The 23,195-nt window shown below is 39.9% G+C and overlaps 1 protein-coding gene across 1 annotated transcript; it reads right to left on the reverse strand.

Moving 5' to 3' along the window:
• Positions 1–18,088: 18,088 nt before the first annotated feature.
• LOC125538365 (ubiquitin-conjugating enzyme E2 4-like) lies at positions 18,089–19,081 on the reverse strand. Its single transcript, XM_048701623.1, has 4 exons — positions 19,039–19,081; positions 18,630–18,744; positions 18,477–18,529; positions 18,089–18,330 (listed from the first exon to the last, which is right to left on the reverse strand). The coding sequence occupies exons 1-4, from the start codon at positions 19,079–19,081 to the stop codon at positions 18,104–18,106; spliced, it is 438 nt and encodes a 145-aa protein (XP_048557580.1). The 3' UTR covers positions 18,089–18,103.
• Between the last annotated feature and the right edge of the window lie 4,114 nt (positions 19,082–23,195).

Genomic DNA, 23,195 nt, shown 5'->3' on the forward strand with positions numbered 1-23,195 from the left:
GTTTATTAACCCGGTCTGGCTTTGTTCATAAGCCGCCAATAAATGATAATTACTAGTGTTCAAATTTTGGGTTATCACCCTTATTATACTGGCTTGATAAACCAACAGTGTGATCAAATATCACATGTATGATATATTTTAAATTATATATGGTTATCCTTAAGTCCAGCCTTGGTTATAAACTAGGTTAGTTTCCCATGGTTTTATATTGGGCATTATAACCCGTCTAGCGGTAAACCGCCAGGACACTTTTAATCTGTTGTATGCAGGAACAGATTCAAAATTGCTAATATCATAAGCATACGTGGCATATCTTAACATGACGGATTAGCAGATTAAAAGTGTCATGCAAAGCAAATATGCACGATGGCATAGCAGATTAAGAGTTTAAGCTAGCCTATTACAAGGCGTTTGGTGCCCAAAAGAATAATTGTTTTTAACAAGTCTTGCAGAAAGCAGATGCTAAACCGGCCCCCGTTTATGAATCTTGGCCTGGTTGACTTGAAGGTTGTGGATCATCCAGCGCCGGTTCATCTTCCTCTTCTCTACCCAGTGGCTGGAAGTCAATGTTTGTCCAATCGATCCCAGTTAAGGCTTTGAATACAGCTTCATCACTTATAAGTGTGGAGGGGTCAACATCAGGGGCATACGTATGCTTACGGATTGGAGGAATAAGATTTGGAGCATCATAAGTTGGCGCTTTAACTCTCTTGTTGTTGGCATCATAAATCGACTGATAATATGAAAGATCGGTCTCTTCAGCCAATTTGCTAGCCAATGGGCGCATTTCCCTCGTCAGGGCTCCGAGGTCATCAGTATTAAAGTCTGATCCGTCCTCCTTTATGCTCGGGTAGCCGTTTGCCAAATTGGTCGGATCAAGATCAGATATCCATGCTTTGGCCCAAGTTAGTGCAGTAAGAGCACCCGCCCTGGCAGCTGATCTTTTAGCTCTTCAAACCATGCAGGCATCATCGCCAACCTTTCCAACGTTTCCTTGATCAAGGTTGGGGGCGGTTTGTTATGGGAAGCTGTGCAGATAACCCATTGTACGCCGATATATAACTGTTCTATAAGTGTATAGGCGGCTTTCAGTCTTGGCCGCATATCTGATCCAAGATGAGCAACGCGGGTTCCTGCATCATAAAAAACGTCTGTAAACCGGCATGTTGTTAGATAATACATGTTTACAGCTTATGACGAAGCTATTTACCTAAAACAGCATCAGTCATGGCATTTATTTGCTGTTTCAAGCCAGTCAGCTCTTCTGCTACCAGATTAAGGGCCGCTTCGGCATCCTCAGCCCTCTTCAGCAGCGCTGACTTTTCTGTATCCCAACCTGCCAGCTCGTTCTTGAAGCTTTCCTTCAGTTTTTTCGTTGCTGCTAAGGCACTAGTCAGTTCATTCTTGGCCTTGGAAGTCTCTGCCTGTTTAGATTTGATATTTTCTTGAAGGTCGGCGATTTGAGATTCCTTCTTGATAAGCTCAGCCTACAAGAGACAAGCAATTTATGAGATGACAGTGCATATTCAAAGTCCCAAGCACATAACAAGTAATATACTTCACACTTGGGGGCTAATGTCTATTGCTTCTATTCTTGGCACTTGGGGGCTAATGTCTATTGCTTCTATTCTTGGCACATGGGGGCTAATGCACTTTTGCTCCAGTTAAAGCTATGGTTTTTTCTTCCACTATCAGTTTGGTGGTCAGCCGGTTTACAAAGGTCCTAAAACAAGAATTTTGAGCCTTACAGCATAATTAGTCCCAAATTAACATATTTTGTTAAGTCAGCCCTTGGGGGCTACACAGGCAAAATTGAAGAGTTGTTATTCTAAAGTACCGGTTCATCTTGAAAGTATAAACCGGTCCTTGGGGGCTACATAGGCAAAATTGAAGAGTTGTTATTCTACAAGTCCCGGTTCATATTGATAGTATAAACCGGCCCTTGGGGGCTACTGGAGTTGATCTATATGGTTCTTGGAAGTTTATAGAACATTCTATTCTTTTATGTCCAATAAACTTGGCGGCTAAGGGAAGAATATTTATGCAGAGTTAACAGCATTTACCTCATATCGCTCCTTCATCATGTTCAGTAAATCGGCTTCATAGTCACGACTTGTGTACAAACGGTTTAAAAACCCAGAATGAATATCTTGGGCGCTGAGGTGGGCGTAGCTTTCCAAGTCTACCTTCCACTTGCCTTAGTCAACAACAGAGATTTCTTCTTTGGTACTTTGTTTTGACAGAGCAGCGGGGTTGCCTGGGGTTGTGTAACCAATGCCAGTAACCACAACGTCGTCAGTTTTGTCATCAACAGCTTTAATTGGGCTTGGCAGTTTATCAGCATGAATCATCGGATCAACTTCCATATGTTCAACTAAGATTTCATGATCTTGCGGTGGCGGATCATCAAGAATAGCTTCAGTATTTGGATTAGACTGTTCCGGGGTTTGTTCCGGATCAGTTGGAATGCTGTCATCGGCCGGCTTATTCAGTTTGACCCTTTTACTGGCTCTGGCTTGGGCCCTGAAAATAATAAGTATAGATCAGGTCAATATAAAGATCAAGTATAAGATATGAAGGGTCAATTAAATATGCTTACCCAGGAACCATTTTGAGGGTTGGAATTTGCGTTCCTGTTGACTCGCCAGAGGAAGAATGGGAAGTTTCCTGATAATTTGAATCAGACAGATTAAGAGGTTGTCGGAAATAACCCGCCTTGGGATAACGTGTGTCAGAAGTATAAGAGACCTCTGGGCGGCGTTTACGAAATGGCGTGTTCGGTAAACCGGAAGAAGTTACCACATGGCCGCTATGCCGAGTTGTGCGGCGAGCTTCATGTTGCTATTTCTTCAAAAGAAAGTTTGGATCCAAGTGAGCAGGGTGAGAAAATATTACTTTCCGGTTTGCTTGATGGGTTTTCGGAGTTGGCAGAGGTTCTGAGCCGGAGGAAAGAATAATTACCTCTGCGTCACCAGCATGGCTAGCCTTTGCGTCATCCTGATAATAGTCATTGTTAATGAGATGTATGAAAAAGGAGCCAAGTGAATCAAGTTCTACCTCTGACTCATGATTATCATTGTCATCGTCAATGTTTAACTCAGTGGACTCGGCGGTTTTCTTCTTGGCGGGCTTCTTGTTGACCTTGGTCTTGGCACGAGCCGTTTTGGCCGGTTTATCCCGCGGCTTCTTCTTCCAGAATGGATCATCACCCTGTTAAAGATTGAAAAGATCATAAGGGAATATTAAGAATATGGATTAAAACAGGAGTTGGGCAATTCTTACAGCTGGCGGTTTATTTGAAGCGCGGAAAGGACTAAGCCCTGTTTTACTACAGTCGGTCACCGGTTCATCCAACATCTTCTTGACGGATTCAGTAATTTCATCATCAGTCAGTTGAATATCAGTGTGGCGTTGAGGGTCTTTCATGTCCCCTGTGTATTCACACATTAAACCGGGGTGACGGCTTAAAGGCAAAATACTCCAAGATACCTAGCAACGGACAAAATCAATGCATGCTAAATCATTTGCCACAAAGGCGCTGAGCTTTGAAAGCTGTGGTGCATTCTTGTCCCGTTCCTTTGCACTGAGTCTTTGGGGGAATGGATGTGTACTGGTAAGCCGGTGAGCACGATAACCCGGCAGAGGATTCTCGCCAACTGGAGTTGTATCTTGGCAATAGAACCAAGTTTGATTCCAATCTTTGGGGTGGCTATGATGCTTAGCGTGAGGGAAGCTGACATCTTTTCTTTTCTGAATTGAAACCCCGCCAAGTTCAGTATTGGGCCCGTCCGTAAATTCGGTACGGGGATTTAAATAGAAGAAATCTCTGAACAGTTCGACTGTGGGCTCTTCTTGCATGTAAGCTTCACAAAACACTTGAAAATTGCAAATATTGGACACGGAGTTAGGCCCAATATCTTGAGGGTGAAGTTGGAGTAAATGAAGCACATCACGGAAATTTTTTGATCCGGGAGGGCTGAACCCTCGACTCAGATGATCAACAAAAACAATCACTTCCCCATCCTTGGGCTTGGGAGGATTTTCTGGACCGGGGGCTCTCTAGTGGATGTCTTCCTTTTTCTCTAAAGCGCCGGTTGCAACACACCCATTCGGTTCTTCTTCTGTAACCCGGGATTGAACCCAGTTACAGGAATAAAAGGACTTGGCCATTTATTCGATAAACTGAAAGAAGATTTGTGCCGATTTAAGGTTCATGGTTAACAGGCAGAAAGTGTTGAAGGTTAAGAGGCAGAAAGTGTTGAAGCATGCATAAGTGTTAAACCGGAGATTAACACTATCAAGATACAAAGATGAGCACTTGGTGGTTTAAGAGGGGACTAACGGTGCCTGGCGGGTTATTATTTTCTGAGTTAAACCACCTACACAGATATTGAAAGTATAGATCTGAAGTTGGAAAATGGCTAAGCGATGAAAAACAGGTTTCACAGATTGATATCACAATTTTGGATCTACCGCGCGTCAGAAAATGAAAATATATTTAGACCTAAATATTGGTGCTTGGACAGTTTATAAAGTCCAGATGGGATTTTCTACCCAAAAAGAGATGCTCTGATGAGGAAAAGGAACCATGGCTATTGCCGTACAAGGAAAATATCAAGTTTGAATCAAATATTCATGCTACAGCGAAGAACAAGTGAAGAACAGTGTCGAACCTCCATGAGCTTGCACGAACCCTAATGAGATCTACGGAGGGGAAGGAGGAAGAACTTATTGAGGCTGCTGGAGCGGCAGAGGCGCGCGAGCGAGATCTGGACTAATCAGGTTGATGCAGCATCCAATGGTGATGCAGAGGAGAGGATCGATGGCGGCGGCTGGGCTCGAGAGCAACACATCGCGAGGAAGACGATGAAGATGAGGAGGTTGAGGGGGGGGGGAAGTGAAAAGAACCCCTGGCCCTATTTATACGGCAAATGGATAAGTGGCATGCGCGGGAATCGAGGAGCTCCAAATTGGATATGTGACAGGGCTGACGCCTCGATTTTCGGAGGTTCATTAAAAAAGAGATGTATATATGATTTTTGATTTGTATAAAATTAATGACAGGTGACGTCATGGCGGGTTATCATAATCTCGGAAGATGATGTCATGACGAGTTACAAGTTTTCGCGAAGGTAATGAAGAAGGAATTTTCCTAAGTGTTGAAGATTGACATGAAAACGTTCAAATCAACCTGGGGCCTAATGTTGGGGATATAACTATTGAGTATAAACCGCCCAGGAGGGGCCGGGTTATGCTCATAGTGATTTACCAGTATTGAAGCCCATGAAGACATAGAAGATGGCGATTTACGAAGGAGACTTAATAAGAAGGCCCAAATCCCAAAGGCGGGTTAGGGCCCATAGATGTAAACTGCCATAGGTGCATGACTTGTACTGTAAGATAGGAAAGAGAGGATACCGAGCCGGACACGTTTATGAGGCGGCCGGGATTCTATGAACCACCAGGCGTCAACCTGAGTATATAAAGGGACGACCCGGCGGAGGTTTAGGGACAGGAAACAACAGATCGAGAGCCAGGCAAAGCGTATCGCTCCCGGGTCATCGAAACCCTAGCAATACCACCTCAAACTGGATTAGGCCTTTACCTTCACCGCAAGGGGCCGAACCAGTATAACTCCCTATGTCCTTTGTCCCTATTAACCCCTTTAAGCTAATCTCGTTGCGATGGCTCCACGACTAAGTCCTCACACTAGGACATCTGCCGTGACAAACCCACGACAAGTCCGGCATTCCGCATAAGCCACAAGTGCTAGTAGTCGACATATGGCGACGGGCCCGCACATCCTCAGTGGGTAGCGAGTGTTTCGATAGCCTCCACAAGAACATTCGAACTTTGCCAGGTACCTCGGTGTTCCAAAGTTTCTTCCACACCCCCTCCTCTGCATATAAAGTTGATGTTCCTGGCAAACCCTCAAGCCATGCCTCGCGGCGTTGCTTGGTTGCGACCAACATTCTGTACGCAGACTTTACTGAGAAAGAGCCATTGTTCTCAAAGTTCTAGCACCAAAAGTCATCTATGTTGCGTGTGCAAAGAGGAATGCCCAATATGATCTTAGCATCCATTGGCATGAAAACCTCGCTCACCCTTTGTCTATTCCAGCTAGCAGAGGTTCCGTCTATCAATTCTGAGACAAATTGTGGTGGATTTGCAGATATACACCCATAGGGCCGAAGCATTTCATTCCTTGGGAGCCAATTATCCGTCCATATATTGGTGGTTGCACCATTTCCAACATGCATGATCAAACCCTGCTTGAGAACATCACGGCCTATGATTATGGATCTCCAGATTTGGCTCGAGTGCCCTCCTAGTGTAGCTTGCAGAATGTCAGTTGTTGGATAATATATGCTCTTTAGTATCCGGGCACTGAGAGAGTTGGGATCCTGCAGTAGACGCCACGCTTTCTTGGCCAACATGGCCAAGTTGAAAAGCTCAAAATCTTTGAAACCAAGACCACCCATGCCCCTGGGTTGTGTCATGGTCTCCCAAGAGACACAATGAGGTTTGCGTTTTCCTTCCTTTGAGCCCCACCAAAACTTCCGGATTAACAACACTACTAGGGAAAAGGCTACTAGTAGCGCTGGAAAATTGTCTAGTAGTAGCGCGGGTTCCCGCACTACTACTATCGCGCTACAGCTAAAAGTTAGTAGTAGTGCGGGTTCCCGCGCTAATACTATTGCGCTACAGCTAAAAGTTAGTAGTAGCGCGGGTAAACCCACGCTACTACTAAAATAGTAGTAGCGGTTCTATAGTAACACAAACTACTAGTATCTAAGGATACTAGTAGCGCTTCTATAGTAACACACGCTACTAGTATCCTAGATACTAGTTGCGTGCGGTTTTCCCCCACGCTACTACTAACTAATTACGAATTAAAAAAATCCCCAAATTCCATTTTATGCATTACAAATCCATATAGTAAACTAGGAGCATTAGAGCATATCCAGACGCCTACATTTCTTGCCAAGTCACTAACACAGTTACAAGCAAGCCAAAATGCATAGAAAGACCAAACTATGGCATCCTATCTCTCCAAATGATCTGCTCCCGCTGCATCCTTGCAAGCGTCTTCACGATAAGCACATCTGCAGGAAAAAAGTCAACTTAGCATCTAGATTTTATCCATTGCCCTAGCCATGTTCAAGAAGCACTAAATTTAGAACATTTCTATTGTAAATACATGAGGCATCGGGACAGAAAACAAAAGATGAGCAATATCATATGAGCAGAATAAAAAAGAGTTTGGACCATAGCATGGTTAACAATAAAACTAGAAGCAACATGCACGCTTTGCCGCACCGACTCATAAGTACAGAATAGATTTTGCACATTGCCCCAAGATGTATTGCAAAGAGCCTCCACATATATAAGAAATTACAATTTGGCTAATTTGGATATAGAAACAATGCATACATCCCCTCCTTGGTACAGTAAACACATTGTTTCATCTCAGAAGACAACCATTTAGTCTAGATAAAAGGATAACTTTCATAAAAAGAATTAACCCTTAAAACCACTTAACAAAAAATCACGTTGTCACTATAGAGTAACTGGGAAAATTTCAAATTTTCAAACATTTTATCTAAAATGGATATCTACGGCAATGCTATTCAGATGAAAAAGAAAAAAGAAAAACAAACATTAATCAGCACAGTAACTTATTTTGGCAAGCCATTGCATTTAGCACCAATTGCAAATAGGAACTTGTGATCCTTGGAGTCATTGGTGTTGTTGTTTCACCTCCCTTTAATGAAACAGAACATGATGCTACCAATATCTTGTAATTTTTACAAGCAAGCACGCTGCTGATCAAAATCATTGTTGTTATGAACAGACATGCATAGGCTCAAAATAAGAAGAGACCATGAAACACTTGGAAATCTTGGGTTGGCCTATTGCGACATAACAAAATAAGAAGAGAGTTAAACTTCTTTCTCTTCCCAGGCACCGCACCTGCGTTCGCGTTCGGCTTCACATTATCCTCCCTCCTTCACTTGAACGGCGCACTGCTACCTCTTGAGCACTGCGTTGGTTTTCCCTTGAAGAGGAATGGGTGATGCAGTAAAGTAGCGTAAGTATTTCCCTCAGTTTTTGAGAACTAAGGTATCAATCCAGTAGGAGACCACGCTCAAGTCCCACGCACCTACAGAAACAAATAAGAACCTTGCAACCAACGCGATAAAGGGGTTGTCAATCCCTTCACGGCCACTTGCAAAAGTGAGATCTGATAGAGATGATAAGATAATATTTTTGGTATTTTTATGATAAAGAGTAAAAGCAAAATAAACGGTAATAGAACTAACTTGTTGGCGGGAGATTAATATGATAGAGAATAGACCCGGGGGCCATAGGTTTCACTAGTGGCTTCTCTCAAGATAGCATAAGTATTACGGTGGGTAAACAAATTACTGTCGAGCAATTGATAGAATTGAGCATAGTTATGAGAATATCTAGGTATGATCATGTATATAGGCATCACGTCCGTGACAAGTAGACCGACTCCTGCCTGCATCTACTACTATTACTCCAAACATCGACCGCTATCCAGCATGCATCTAGAGTATTAAGTTCATAAGAACGGAGTAACGCTTTAAGCAAGATGACATGATGTAGAGGGATAAACTCATGCAATATGATATAAACCCCATCTTTTTATCCTCGATGGCAACAATACAATACGTGTCGTTTCCCCTACTGTCACTGGGATCGAGCACCGCAAGATTGAACCCAAAGCTAAGCACTTCTCCCATTGCAAGAAAGATCTATCTAGTAGGCCAAACCAAACTAATAATTCGAAGAGACTTGCAAAGATAACCAATCATACATAAAAGAATTCAGAGGAGATTCAAATATTGTTCATAGATAATCTTGATCATAAACCCACAATTCATCGGATCTCGACAAACACACCGCAAAAAGAGATTACATCGAATAGATCTCCAAGAGAATCGAGGAGAACTTTGTATTGAGATCCAAAAAGAGAGAAGAAGCCATCTAGCTAATAACTATGGACCCCGAAGGTCTGAGGTAAACTACTCACACATCATCAGAGAGGCTATGGTGTTGATGTAGTAGCCCTCCGTGATCAATGCCCCCTCCGGCGGAGCACCGGAAAGGCCCCAAGATGGGATCTCACGGGTACAGAAGGTTGCGGCGGTGGAAATAGGGTTTTGGCTCCTGTTCTGATGTTTTCGGGGTACGTAGGTATATATAGGAGGAAGAAGTAGGTCGGTGGAGCTACGAAGGGCCCACGAGGGTGGAGGGCGCGCCCAGGGGGTAGGCGCGCCCCCTGCCTCGTGGCCTCCTCATTGATTGCTTGACGTCCACTCCAAGTCCTCTAGATCACATTTGTTCAAAAAATCACGTTCCCGAAGGTTTCATTCCGTTTGGACTCCGTTTGATATTCCTTTCCTTCGAAACACTGAAACAGGCAAAAAAACTGCAATTTGGGCTGGGCCTACGGTTAATAGGTTAGTCCCAAAAATAATATAAAAGTGTATAATAAAGCCCATTGAACATCCAAAACAGATAATATAATAGCATGGAACAATAAAAAATTATAGATACGTTGGAGACGTATCAAGCATCCCCAAGCTTAATTCCTGCTCGTCCTCGAGTAGGTAAATGATAAAAATAGAATTTTTGATGTGGAATGCTTCTTAGCATAATTTTCAATGTAATTTTTTATTGTTGCATGAATATTTAGATCCGAAAGATTCAAGATAAAAGTTTAGTGTTGACATAAAAACAATAATACTTCAAACATGCTAACCAAGCAATTATGTCTTATCAAAATAACATAGCCAAAGAAAGCTTATCCCTACAAAATCATATAGTTAGGCCATGCTTCAATTTCGTCACACAAAACGTTCTCATCATGCATAACCCCGATGACAAGCCGAGCAATTGGTTCATACTTTCTAACGCACTTCAGCCTTTTCAACCCTTACGCAATACATGAGCGCAAGCCATGGATATAGCACTATGGGTGGAATAGAGTATAATAATGGGGGTTATGTGAAAAGACAAAAAAGGTAGAAAGTCTCACATTGACCCGGCTAATCAATAGGCTATGGAGATGCCCATCCATTGATGTCAATGAGAGGAGTAGGGATTGCCATGCAATGGATGCACCAGAGCTATAAATATATGAAAGCTCAACAAAATAAACTAAGTGGGTGTGCATCCAACTTGCTTGCTCACGAAGACCTAGGGCATTTTGAGGAAGCCCATCATTGGAATATACAAGCCAAGTTCTATAATGAAAAATTCCCACTAGTATATGAAAGTGACAACATAGGAGACTCTCTATCATGAAGATCATGGTGCTACTTGGAAGCACAAGTGTGGAAAAAGGATAGTAACATTGTCCCTTCTCTCTTTTTCTCTCATTTTTTTCTTTTTCATTTTTTTGTTGGGCCTTCTCTTCTTCTTTTTTTGGCCTTTTTTTATTTAGTCCGGAATCTCATCCCGACTTGTGGGGGAATCATAGTCTCCATCATCCTTTCATCACATGGGACAATGCTCTAATAATGATGATCATCACACTTTTAATTACAACTCAAGAATTACAACTCAATACTTAGAACAAAATATGACTCTATGTGAATGCCTCCGGTGGTGTACCGGGATATGCAATGAATCAAGAGTGACATGTATAAAAAATTATGAATGGTGGCTTTGCCACAAATACAATGTCCACTACATGATTATGCAAAGCAATATGACAATGATGAATCGTGTCATAATAAACGAAACGGTGGAAAGTTGCATGGCAATATATCTCGGAATGGCTATGGAAATGCCATGATAGGTAGGTATGGTGGCTATTTCGAGGAAGATATAAGGAGGTTTATGTGTGATAGAGCATATCTTATCATGGGGTTTGGATGCACCGGCGAAGTTTGCACCAACTCTCAAGGCGAGAAAGGGCAATGCATGGTACCGTAGAGGCTAGAAAATTGTGGAAGGTTGAGAGTGTGTATAATCCATGGACTCACATTGGTCATAAAGAACTCATATACTTATTGCAAAAGTTTATTAGCCCTTGAAGCAAAGTACTACTATGCATGCCCCTAGAGGGATAGATTGGTAGGAAAAGACCATCGCTCGTCCCCAACCGCCACTCATAAGGAAAGCAATAAAAGAACACCTTATGTGTCAAAATTGTCACACAACTTTTACCATACGTGCATGCTACGGGACTTGCCAACCTTAACACAAGTATTTCTCAATTTCACAATTACTCAACTAGCACACTCTAATATTACCACCTTTATATCTCAAAACACTTATCAAGTATCAAACTTCTCATGATATCCAATGAACTCAATATGAAGTTTTTATTATGCTCATCTTGGATGCCTATCACATTAGGACTAATTTCACATTTAAAGCAAATTAACATGTTGCTTAAGACTCTCAAAATAATATAAGTGAAGCATGAGATATCAATAATTTCTATAAAATAAAACCACCACCTTGCTCTAAAAGATGTAAGTGAAGCACTAGAACAAAAACTATATAGCTCAAAAGATATAAGTGAAGCACATAGAGTATTCTAACAAATTCCAAATCATGTGTGTCTTTCTCAAAAGGTGTGTACAGCAAGGATGATTGTGGTCAACTAAAAATCAAAGACTCAAATCATACAAGACGCTCCAAGCAAAACACATATCATGTGGTGAATAAAAATATAGCCCCAAGTAAAGTTACCGATAGACGAAGACGAAAGAGGGGATGCCTTCCGGGGCATCCCAAGCTTAGGCTTTTGGTTGTCCTTGAATTTTACCTTGGGGTGCCTTGGGCATCCCCAAGATTAGGCTCTTGCCAATCCTTGTTCCATAATCCATCAAATCTTTACCCAAAACTTGAAAACTTCACAACACAAAACTTAACAGAAAATCTCGTGAGCTCCGTTAGCGAAAGAAAACAAAACACCACTTCAAGGTACTGTAATGAAATCATTCTTTATTTATATTGGTGTTAAACCTACTATATTCCAACTTCTCTATGGTTTATAAACTCTTTTACTAGCCATAGATTCATCAAAATAAGCAAACAACACACGAAAAACAGAATCTATCAAAAGCAGAACAGTCTGTAGTAATCTGTATCTAACGCAAACTTCTGGAACTCAGAAAAATCTACCAAAATAGTACTACCTAGATAATTTTTGTATTGATCTACTGCAATTGGAATCAGTATTTTATCACGTTCTGGTGATTTTAAACAATTGTTTTCGTGAACAGAAAGTTTTTGGAATTTTCAGCAAGATCAAATAACTATCATCGAAGAAGATCCTATAGGTTTCACTTGGCACAAACACTAATTAAAACATAAAAACACATCTAACCAGAGGATAGATCAAAGATTTATTACTAAACAGAAATAAAAAGCAAGAAAATAAAACAAAATTGGGTTGCCTCCCAACAAGCGCTATCGTTTAACGCCCCTAGCTAGGCATAAAAGCGAGGATAGATCTAGGTATTGCCATCTTTGGTAGGCAATCCATAAGTGGCTCTCATAATATATTCATAAGGTAATTTATTGTTCTTTATAGGGAAGTGTTCCATGTCTTTCCTTAACGGAAATTGGAATCTAATATTCCCTTCCTTCATATCGATAATTGCAGCAATCGTTCTAAGGAAGTCTACCAAGAATGATAGGACATGAAGGGTTGCAATCTATATCAAGAACAATAAAATCTACGGGCACATAGTTCCTATTTGCAACAATAAGAACATCATTAATTCTTCCCATAGGTTTCTTGATAGTGGAATCCGCAAGATGCAAGTTTAAAGAACAATCATCAAAATCACGGAAACCTAGCAGATCACACAAAGTTTTTGGAATCATGGAAACACTAGCACCCAAATCTCACAAAGCATAGCATTCATGATATTTAATTTTAATTTTAATCGTAAGTTTCCACTCATCATAAAGTTTTCTAGGGATAGAAACTTCCAACTCAAGTTTTTCTTCATAAGATTGCATCAAAGCATCAACGATATGTTTAGTAAAGGCTTTATTTTGACTATAAGCATGAGGAGAATTTAGCACGGATTGCAACAAGGAAATACAATCTATCAAAGAGCAATTATCATAATTAAATTCCTTGAAATCCAAAATATAGGTTCATTGCTATCTATAGTTTTAACCTCTTCAATCCCACTTTTATCAATTTTTGCATCAAGATCTAAAAACTCCGAATTTGTGGGACGCCTTCTAACTAAAGTTGACTCATCTCTAGTCCCATAATTATCAAGATTCATATTGCCAAACAAAGATTTAATAGGAGACACATCAATAACTTTTAGATCTTCATCTTTATTATCATGAAAACTAGAAGAACACGCTTTCATGAGACAATCTTTTTTAGCACGCATCCTAGTGGTTTTTTCTTTGCACTCATCAATGGAAATTCTCATGGATTTGAGAGACTCATTTATATCATGCTTAGGTGGAATAGATCTAAGTTTCAAAGAATCAACATCAAGAGAAATTCTATCCACGTTCCTAGCCAACTCATCAATCTTAGGCAATTTTTCTTCAAGAAAAGCATTGCAATTCTTTTGAGAAATCATAAATTCTTTAACACTAGTCTCAAAATCATAGGGCATCTTATTAAAATTTCCATAAGAGTTGTTGTAGGAATTACCATAATTATTAGAGGAATTACTAGGATACGGCCTAGGATTAAAATTTCCTCTATAAACGTTGTTACCAAAATTGTCCCTACCAACAAAATTCACATCCATAGATTCATTATTATTCTCAATCAAAGTATACAAAGGCACATCATTAGGATCAGAAGAAACACTCTTATTAGCAAACAATTTCATAAGTTCATCCATCTTTCCACTCAAAACATTAATTTATTTTATCGCATGCACTTTTTTACTAGTAGATCTTTTAGTGTGCCATTGAGAATAATTAACCATAATCTTATCTAGGAGTTTAGTAGCTTCTCCTAAAGTGATTTCCATAAAAGTGTCCCCCGCGCCCGAATCTAAAAGGTTTCTAGAAGCAAAATTCAATCCGGCATAAAATTTTTGTATAATCATCCATAAGTTCAGACCATGAGTGGGGCAATTACGTATCATTAATTTCATCCTCTCCCAAGCTTGTGCAACATGTTCATGATCAAGTTGCTTAAAATTCATAATATCGTTTCTAAGAGAGATGATCCTAGCGGGAGGAAAATACTTAGAGATAAAAGCATCTTTGCACTTATTCCAAGAATCAATACTATTTTTAGGCAAAGATGAAAACCAAGTTTTAGCACGATCTCTAAGCGAAAAAGGAAATAGCTTCAATTTAACAATATCATTATACACATCTTTCTTCTTTTGCATATCACACAAATCAACAAAGCAATTTAGATGGGTAGCGGCATCTTCACTAGGAAGGTCGGTGAATTGATCTTTCATGACAAGATTCAGCAAAGTAGCATTAATTTAACAAGATTCAGCATCGGTAAGAGGAGCAATCGGAGTGCTAAGAAAATCAATGTTGTTGGTATTTTCAAAGTCACATAATTTAGTATTATCTTGAGCCATCGTGACAAGCAAGCAATCCAACACACAAGCAAACAAGAACCAAACGAAAAAGAGGCATACGGAAAGAGAGGGCGAATAAAACGGCAAGGGTGAAGTGGGGAGAGGAAAACGAGAGGCAAATGGCAAATAATGTAATGCGAGGGATAAGAGTTTGTGATGGGTACTTGGTATGTTTTGACTTGTGCATACACTCTCCGGCAACGGCGCCAGAAATCATTTTTGCTACCTCTTGAGCACTCGTTGGTTTTCCCTTGAAGAGAAAAGAGTGATGCAGTAAAGTAGCGTAAGTATTTCCCTCAGTTTTTGAGAACCAAGGTATCAATCCAGTAGGAGACCACGCTCAAGTCCCATGCACCTACACAAACAAATAAGAACCTTGCAACCAACGCGATAAAGGGGTTGTCAATCCCTTCACGGCCACTTGCAAAAGTGAGATCTGATAGAGATGATAAGATAGTATTTTATGATAAAGAGTAAAAGCAAAATAAACGATAATAGAACTAACTTGTTGACGGGAGATTAATATGATGGAGAATAGACCCAGGGGCCATAGGTTTCACTAATGGCTTCTCTCAAGATAGCATAAGTATTACGGTGGGTAAACAAATTACTGTCGAGCAATTGATAGAATTGAGCATAGTTATGAGAATATCTAGGTATGATCATGTATATAGGCATCACGTCCGTGACAAGTAGACCGACTCCTACCTGCATCTACTACTATTACTCCACACATCGACCGCTATCCAGCATGCATCTAGAGTATTAAGTTCATAAGAACAGAGTAACGCTTTAAGCAAGATGACATGATGTAGAGGGATAAACTCATGCAATATGATATAAACCCCATCTTTTTATCCTCGATGGCAACAATACAATACGTGTCGTTTCCCCTACTATCACTGGGATCGAGAATCGCAAGATTGAACCCAAAGCTAAGCACTTCTCCCATTGCAAGAAAGATCAATCTAGTAGGCCAAACCAAACTGATAATTCGAAGAGACTTGCAAAGATAACCAATCATACATAAAAGAATTCAGAGGAGATTCAAATATTGTTCATAGATAATCTTGATCATAAACCCACAGTTCATCGGATCTTGACAAACACACCGCAAAAAGAGATTACATCGAATAGATCTCCAAGAGAATCGAGGAGAACTTTGTATTGAGATCCAAAGAGAGATAAGAAGTCATCTAGCTAATAACTATGGACCCGAAGGTCTGAGGTAAACTACTCACACATGATCGGAGAAACTATGGTGTTGATGTAGAAGCCCTCCGTGATCAATGCCCCCTCCGGCGGAGCGCCGAAAAAGGCCCCAAGATGGGATCTCACGGGTACAGAAGGTTGCGGCGGTGGAAATAGGTTTTGGCTCCTGTTCTGATGTTTTCGGGGTACGTAGGTATATATAGGAGGAAGAAGTAGGTCGGTGGAGCTACGAGGAGCCCACGAGGGTGGAGGGCGCGCCCAGGGGGGTTGGCGCGCCCCCCCTGCCTCATGGCCTCCTCGTTGATTGCTTGACATCCACTCCAAGTCTTCTGGATCACGTTTGTACAGAAAATCACGTTCCCGAAGGTTTCATTACGTTTGGACTCCGTTTGATATTCCTTTCCTTCGAAACACTGAAACAGGCAAAAAAACAACAATTTGGGCTGGGCCTCCGGTTAATAGGTTAGTCCCAAAAATAATATAAAAGTGTATAATAAAGCCCATTGAACATCCAAAACAGATAACATAATAGCATGGAACAATCAAAAATTATAGATACGTTGGAGACGTATCACGCACTGCATTTGTCAGCTGCACATCAACAACCAGCAAACTTCATTACAAATCCAAGGTTCTCGACAAACAATAAGCCATGGATAGAATAAAACAGATCTAAACAAATAGCACATATACTACCAATTACCGTGCCTGAATTAGCAGTAATATGGTATGAAAAAGAATTAGATAGTACTCAAATACATCAGATTATATTGCTTACACTAACCAGAAAAATAAAGTAAACTGGAATCATGCTTTCTACTTCACAATGCTTCGAACAGAGTGGCTTTAACAAATAAAGGAAATTATAGGAAAGAAGAAAAACGTACCCTGCAACATTGGTACAAACGAGCACCCTAAGCCGAGTCAGTGACATCAAAGATAAACAGGGCAGCGCTGTTATGATGCACTCGCCTCCATCATCTCCCAACAACCTCCTTCTTTGTCCCTCCTGAGCTTCTGCACACAAACACAAACACTGACCTGCATCATGTCTAGCTATAGAAAAGGGATCACAACACACACACACAGAAAGAGAGAGAGAGAGAGAGAGAGAGAGAGAGAGAGAGAGAGAGAGAGAGAGAGAGAGAGAGAGAGAGAGAGAGAGAACCAGTTAAACCATGTACCATAGTTGGAGGATGGATGATACTAAAAGTAGTAACCATCAACAGTACAGACAGATGTAATAACATTACTAATTGTAAAAACATGCTGGGGGTTCGTTCAGAATGCTAAGTATCTCTAAGGCTGTGTTTGACAGTAAAGTACCAGAAAACTGAAGTATTAAAAAACTATAGTATTTTAGCATGAAGATATAAGATACCACAGTTTTCAGATTGTCTAATTTATTTCAGAATTCAAAGTATATTACAACATTATGTCCAATCAGCACTCTGATCCTTCCAAGTTAAAAGCTAATGGGTATTATCGCCGGACAGCCAGCAACGCCCCCAAGGACATTGCATTAGCACGTACACACGTATATCCATCTATTCACAGTAGCAAATTAGCACCAAGCAGCAACAAAAGGGAACCAGTTACTACTACCCTTGACAGTAGCGAATTAGCACCAAACAGCCGCAAAAAGAGAACGAATTACTACTGCCCTTTACAGTAGCATTGGCCCTTCACAGTGAGAAAGATGTCTACATACTCGCACCATTCATCCATCCATCTAGCAAGCAACTAGCACCACTCCTCCATCCATCAATCAACCATCTAGTACACAAGTTATAACTACACCAAACATCTCCTTGAACCACATAAATTTAACCTATTGGCTACTGCAGCCAATCTATGGTAACCAGGCAGCAAGCAACAGGTTAAAACTTACGCTATGAGCTTATGGGTCTGAAGCCTACTCAGACTACATACATAATTATGTAACCTATCAGGTAAATTTAGATTGCTATATAGAACATATAACTGAACGCCCAAAAGAACACCTGCAACAAACCAACATTCTTTGGATGCTTCTTAGCTATAACCTATCCAAAAGAGGTCTCTAACATGCATTTATTAGTTGCTAAATACTGGCTTTCGCGCTGCCTTATGTATAAAGCAAGCCGCCCTGTCCATACAACAAGTCCGAGTGCAACACACGCATTTATTAGTTACTAAATACAGGCTTTCGCACCACTTTATGTATAAAGCAAGCCGCCACGTCCATACAACAAGTCCGAGTGCAACACACACATTTATTAATTATGAATTACGATTGGTTATTGTCTAGATGAACTCGGCATTGTAAGTTAAGAAGACAAGTCAGGGTGCAAGGCCACCATGTCTATGAAAGAGATGAATTCCCTCTTTATACTAGTTTGGAAGGAGCCTAAATGAATATAATCACCTTTCACTTTTTGCTCATAAGCAGGGCGATCACGCATCAAGAGCGCAGCAGCTTGTCCGTTCAATGGATCAGAAGGATTTGGATATAACAAAAGTTGTGGAAGGAAGACTTCAAACACATTGACAAGATCTGTAAAAAAATATGTTATATAGTTGCAAGGTTAGAAGATTGTCGTAACAACATCCTTAGAGCTCTCTCTGTTTATACAGAGAATGTAAGAAAGCTAATTAGCATGGGCGTCTAAAAAACAATGAAATAAGGAGATTAAAGTTTACCAAACATTGGGCTCCATGTCGGGTTAATGACATCCAAGCAGACGGAACCAGACCTACAATTTGCATTCATCCACAAGTGGTTAGGAAATAGAAAGTTATAGTATCATAGTTTTGGATCGACTGAGCATGAATACTGAATACGAGAATACTCACAGTTCATCGACATTCAGGTGATATATCTTATTAACAAAAGCAATCAACGGAGACCTGTAAGGATACGCATCGGGCAGTTCTACCCTAACCTTCCATACACCTCCTTGGTAAAGACCTGTTAAAATTCATCAATGAGAACACCAATCAAGCAACCAGCGCAACAACTCATCTTATTCTGCTGGTATGAAAACATAACTGAAGCTTAACAGCAACTAAAGGCATCATCCATAAAGAAAACGTAACAGTGACATCAAACTTTGAGATCTGCCCGCCGTTGTTCTTAAGCTAAATCGGTAGAAGCAGCAGGCGACAATGATGTAAGCAGAAAAAGGAAATCTCGAAACTTGTGCTGGTATATCTATGTCTAGATTCGGAAACCAGAAGCTAGTAGTACCTAACATCAACATACATCCATCTATCCAAGATCCACTGATCCATGTAACTAGCAGCATGGACAATAGAGGAACAGGGGATAGAGAGATGAACAAGGAACATAGAGGTAACGAAGAGAGTCTCACCCCAGGCCGCGGTCGAAGGAGAGCAGCCGCCGGCCGCGCGCGGGAAGAGACAGCGGGAGGTGGCGGCGAGGGTCACGGCAGCGTCCGCCGTTGGTTCGGTGGCTGCTGCTGGGGTGACCAGGGGCGGGGGACGGCAGGGGCCGGCGGGGTGGGCGCGTGCGTCGGGGCCGCGCTCGCCGGCTGCTGCAGGGGTCGGAGGAGGCCCTCGCTCGTCGGAGAGGAGCGGGCGGCGGGGTGAGGAACCCTAGGGCGCTCGGCTGACCCCGTTCGGCGGAATCGAGCGAGAGACAGGAGGGTGGAGGGTGGCGCAGGAGGGGATACGAGAGGTAGTTGTAGCGCGGGGTGGAGGAGTAGTAGCGCGGGTGTACAACACGGGCTACTGCTATCCACTTAGTAGTAGTGCGGATTTAACATCACGCGCTACTACTACTGCCTGTTCGAGGAGGTATGATGAAAATTATTTAGTAGTAGCGTGGATTTTTGTACCCTCGCTACTACTATGAGTTACTAGTAGCGTGTTTTTATTGTGCTCGCTACTACTAAGTAGCAATAGCGCGTGACAAATAACCCATGCTACTAGTAAGCTCCTGTGTATAAGGTTTTTCCTAAAAGTGTAATCCTCTTGGCAATTTGAAACATGACATAGAAAAAACAGAAACAGATTGGGCAACTGCTTTTACTAGAACTTCCTTGCCCGCCATAGACTTGGAGTTTTCAATCCACCCTTGCACCTTGCTCCAGAGTCAATCTTTAAGATACTTAAAAGCCCCATTCTTTGAACTATCAATGCCAGACAGCATGCCAAGGTATTTTTCATTCAATGTCTGGTTTGGCACACTTAACAATGTTTTTGTCTACAAGCGTATGCTCTCTGGGACACCTTTGCTGAAGAAGATTAAGGATTTATCATAGTTGATTCATTGACCTGAAGCCTGGCAATAAACATCTAGGACACGTTGTAGCCAAGTCCTCCTTATCAACATAGGTGTTGGCCTGGCTATTCTTCGGTCAGTTGAAAATAAACTTTGCATCAGTCGATTATTCCTCTCACGTACAGAGGCATGGACCCTATCATACTGGGCTGGCTCCGCCTGGCCTGGAGCAGCCCACAAGTCCACATAAAATGGTTTGATCAATAATTAGCTGGATGCTCTCTGTAATAAAAAAAAGTTCATTTCTCTCAAAAAAAAGTTAATTAGCCTGAGGTGGTGACGTGCGTTGCAATTCAGCGTCGTCGTGGTATTGTTGTTTGAACGGTGAGTACATTATGGAATTCGCACTGGTCCATAATATGCAGGATACTCTATTATGTGATTGTACTTGTATATATTATGGACCAGTGCAAGTTCTAGGCATTCTGTTTGCAAGTTTTTGCTATCATTCATTTTAAATGATCTTTCTTCTATTAGGTTATATGAATGTCCTTAATTCATTCTTTTTAGAATAAATTTTGCTTATAATTTGTTTTTGCTTTTGTTTCTGGTAACACGATGTCATGAACCATTCGTCTTTAGATTGAAATTTGTAATGTTTTATGAGTTTGCTATTTGACAAGCACGTGGACTTTGTAATTTTTCTTTTGCTTTTATTTGTTTCTCTTTCTTTTTTCTAAGTAGTATTTTTTTCTTTATGTGTAATATGTTTGTCATTTTGACATTGTTTTAGTTTTCATTTTATTTATTCTTTAAGGCTAATACTAATGCCACTAATTCATTATTTCTTAGAAAATTTCATTGTTTTGTTTTTTATTTTATTTATTTATTAATTAAGGGTAATACAATGGCACTAATCCATTCTTCCTTGGAAAACTTAATTATTTTCATTTTGTCTTATTTTTATCTTATTTAGGGTAATAACAACGCCACTCATTCATTCTTTATTAGAAAAAATTATTATTTTGATTTTTTTTCTTTTTTTATTTTATTTTATTTCTTCTTTAAGGATAGTACTAATGCCACTAATTCATTTCTTCTTAACAAACTTCTTTTTAGTATAAATTCCACTATTATAAGCTTATTCTTGCATATTATAAAAGAGGGCAATTTGAAGATTGTGTGTAATTTTTTAATTATTTTTCATTTTCTTTATTATTAAGGGTGATACGAATGCCAGTAATGAATCCTCACATAGAAAACATCATTTTTTTTAAATGTATGTGCGAGTATACATGCAAGTACTATACAATATGTGTGTAATTATGCCAGAGTGCAAAAAATGCACTATTATGTGCTTATTATTTGCATATTACAAAAGTGCAATTTCAATGCAAAGTTGTGTGCAAGTTTTTCTTTTTATTTCTTCTGAATGACTACCAATGCCACGGATTCATTCTTTCTTAGAAAGCCTCATTACTTAAATTTAGTTTTATTGTTTATTTTATTTTATTTATTATTTATGGGTAATATCAACCACTATTTCTTTCCTTCTTGGGAAACTTCATTTTTTTGGTTTTCTTTATTGTTTTATTTATTTATTTATTTATTTTTGTCTTGTGTCTTGTTATATTAGGCATCGAGTCAGCTTTTATTATGTTTCAGACCAAGATCAAGCATATCGTGGTTGTCTATCTTGTGGTTGCAAATGGTCGAGTTTCAATTTTATTCTATTATATGTCTTTGTTCAACAGTGCTTACTTGATTTTTTTTATTGGCGTATTTTATCCAATATATTGTTTGTGCAAGTTTGCGGTCTATTCTAGTTCCCGCATAAAATAAAAGACTTTGATATAAGTCTTTATGAATTGTTCATGTTAGGTATAGTTGTACAATATTTTTTAAATAGTTTCTTGTTATTTATTTTAGGGTAAACTATTATTATAATTCATTCTCATTAGAAAGACAGCTTTCCTTTATTTTTGTCGTTGTTGTCTATTTGTTAGTCGACACAACCAATATAATTCTTTCTTCCTTAGAAAAAAATTGTTTTGGTTTTTTCTTGTTTGAGGTACGATGCAACCATGTTCGCATCAGATATGACCAAATATATTATGTGCTTACATATATTCCAAAATGAGTTCTATTATAATTACAAAATATGATATCTTTTTTAGGAAAAAATGATATATCTGTCATGTTATGTAGAAAAAGGAGATGGAGATGTCTAGAAGCGAGTGTCAATATTTGATTTTACCTGCCACGCTTGCATATGTTTTTAATTGAGTTCAATTATAAATTCCGCTGCAAAATGTACTCACGGAGAATGCTTACCTGGATGAATTCTTACTAAGGTGGGCCAGTCACTCCAGCACATACAGGAGCGGGCTCTTGGGTTGGCGTGCTCCTGGCGCGGCGACTATTTATCGCTTTAAGCGATCCAAGTGGCAGATTTTGCTGAAGCGTTTTCCCCCTTCACGTCGTATTGGGCGGGCCCATTCATGCGTGCATATAGTCGTAGAAAGAGAATAGGAAATGCGAGAAGGAGGAGTCGAACCCTGGTCTCCAGTGCGCCAGCAAGATCGCGTGTTCGTTAACCACCTCGCCCAAGTTCGTTTCGTGGTAAGAATTAGGGGCGCGATGTACTTGAAGCTACTCAAGTTGTTTTCTTTGGGATTTTATCCTTTTTTTTGTTTTATTTTGTTTCTTTCCTTTTTTTTCTACTCTGTTATTCTTTCATTCCTTTTCTCATTTTTTCTCCTTATTTTAGTTTATTTTATTCTTTCTTCTCCATTTTTTGTTTGAGTTTCTTTTTTCCTCTCCATTTTTTGTTTTCTTTTTTGGTTTTTCTTTCATTGTTGCATTGTTTGTTTTTGTTTTCATTCTACATTCTTATATACATGATCAACATTCTGCAAATACTTGTTCAACACTTTCCAAATACTTGTTCAATTTCCAAACACTTGTTCAAAAAATTTATATACATGATCAACATTTTTTCAAATACTTGTTCAATTTTTTTAAATACTCGTTGAACATTTTTCGAATGCTTGATTAACATTTTTGAAAATCCTTCTTCAAAAAATATCAAATACTTGTTCAACATTTTTCAAATGCTTTATTAAAAAATTTCAAATACTTGTTCAAAAAAAATTCAAAATGCTTGATTAAAATTT

This window comes from Triticum urartu, chromosome 2 (genome assembly GCF_003073215.2).
Source record: "Triticum urartu cultivar G1812 chromosome 2, Tu2.1, whole genome shotgun sequence".
Lineage (NCBI taxonomy): Eukaryota > Viridiplantae > Streptophyta > Magnoliopsida > Poales > Poaceae > Triticum > Triticum urartu.

Bases quoted from the DNA above. Each gene is read 5' to 3' on its own strand.
- LOC125538365 (XM_048701623.1), bottom strand. From the start codon at position 19,081: ATGCTGCTAGTTACATGGATCAGTGGATCTTGGATAGATGGAT. The intron at 18,745-19,038 runs GTATGTTGATGT...GAATTTTAACAG, and splicing joins TGGATCTTGGATAGATGGAT to GTCTTTACCAAGGAGGTGTA. The intron at 18,331-18,476 runs GTAAACTTTAAT...ATTTTTTTACAG, and splicing joins GACATGGAGCCCAATGTTTG to ATCTTGTCAATGTGTTTGAA.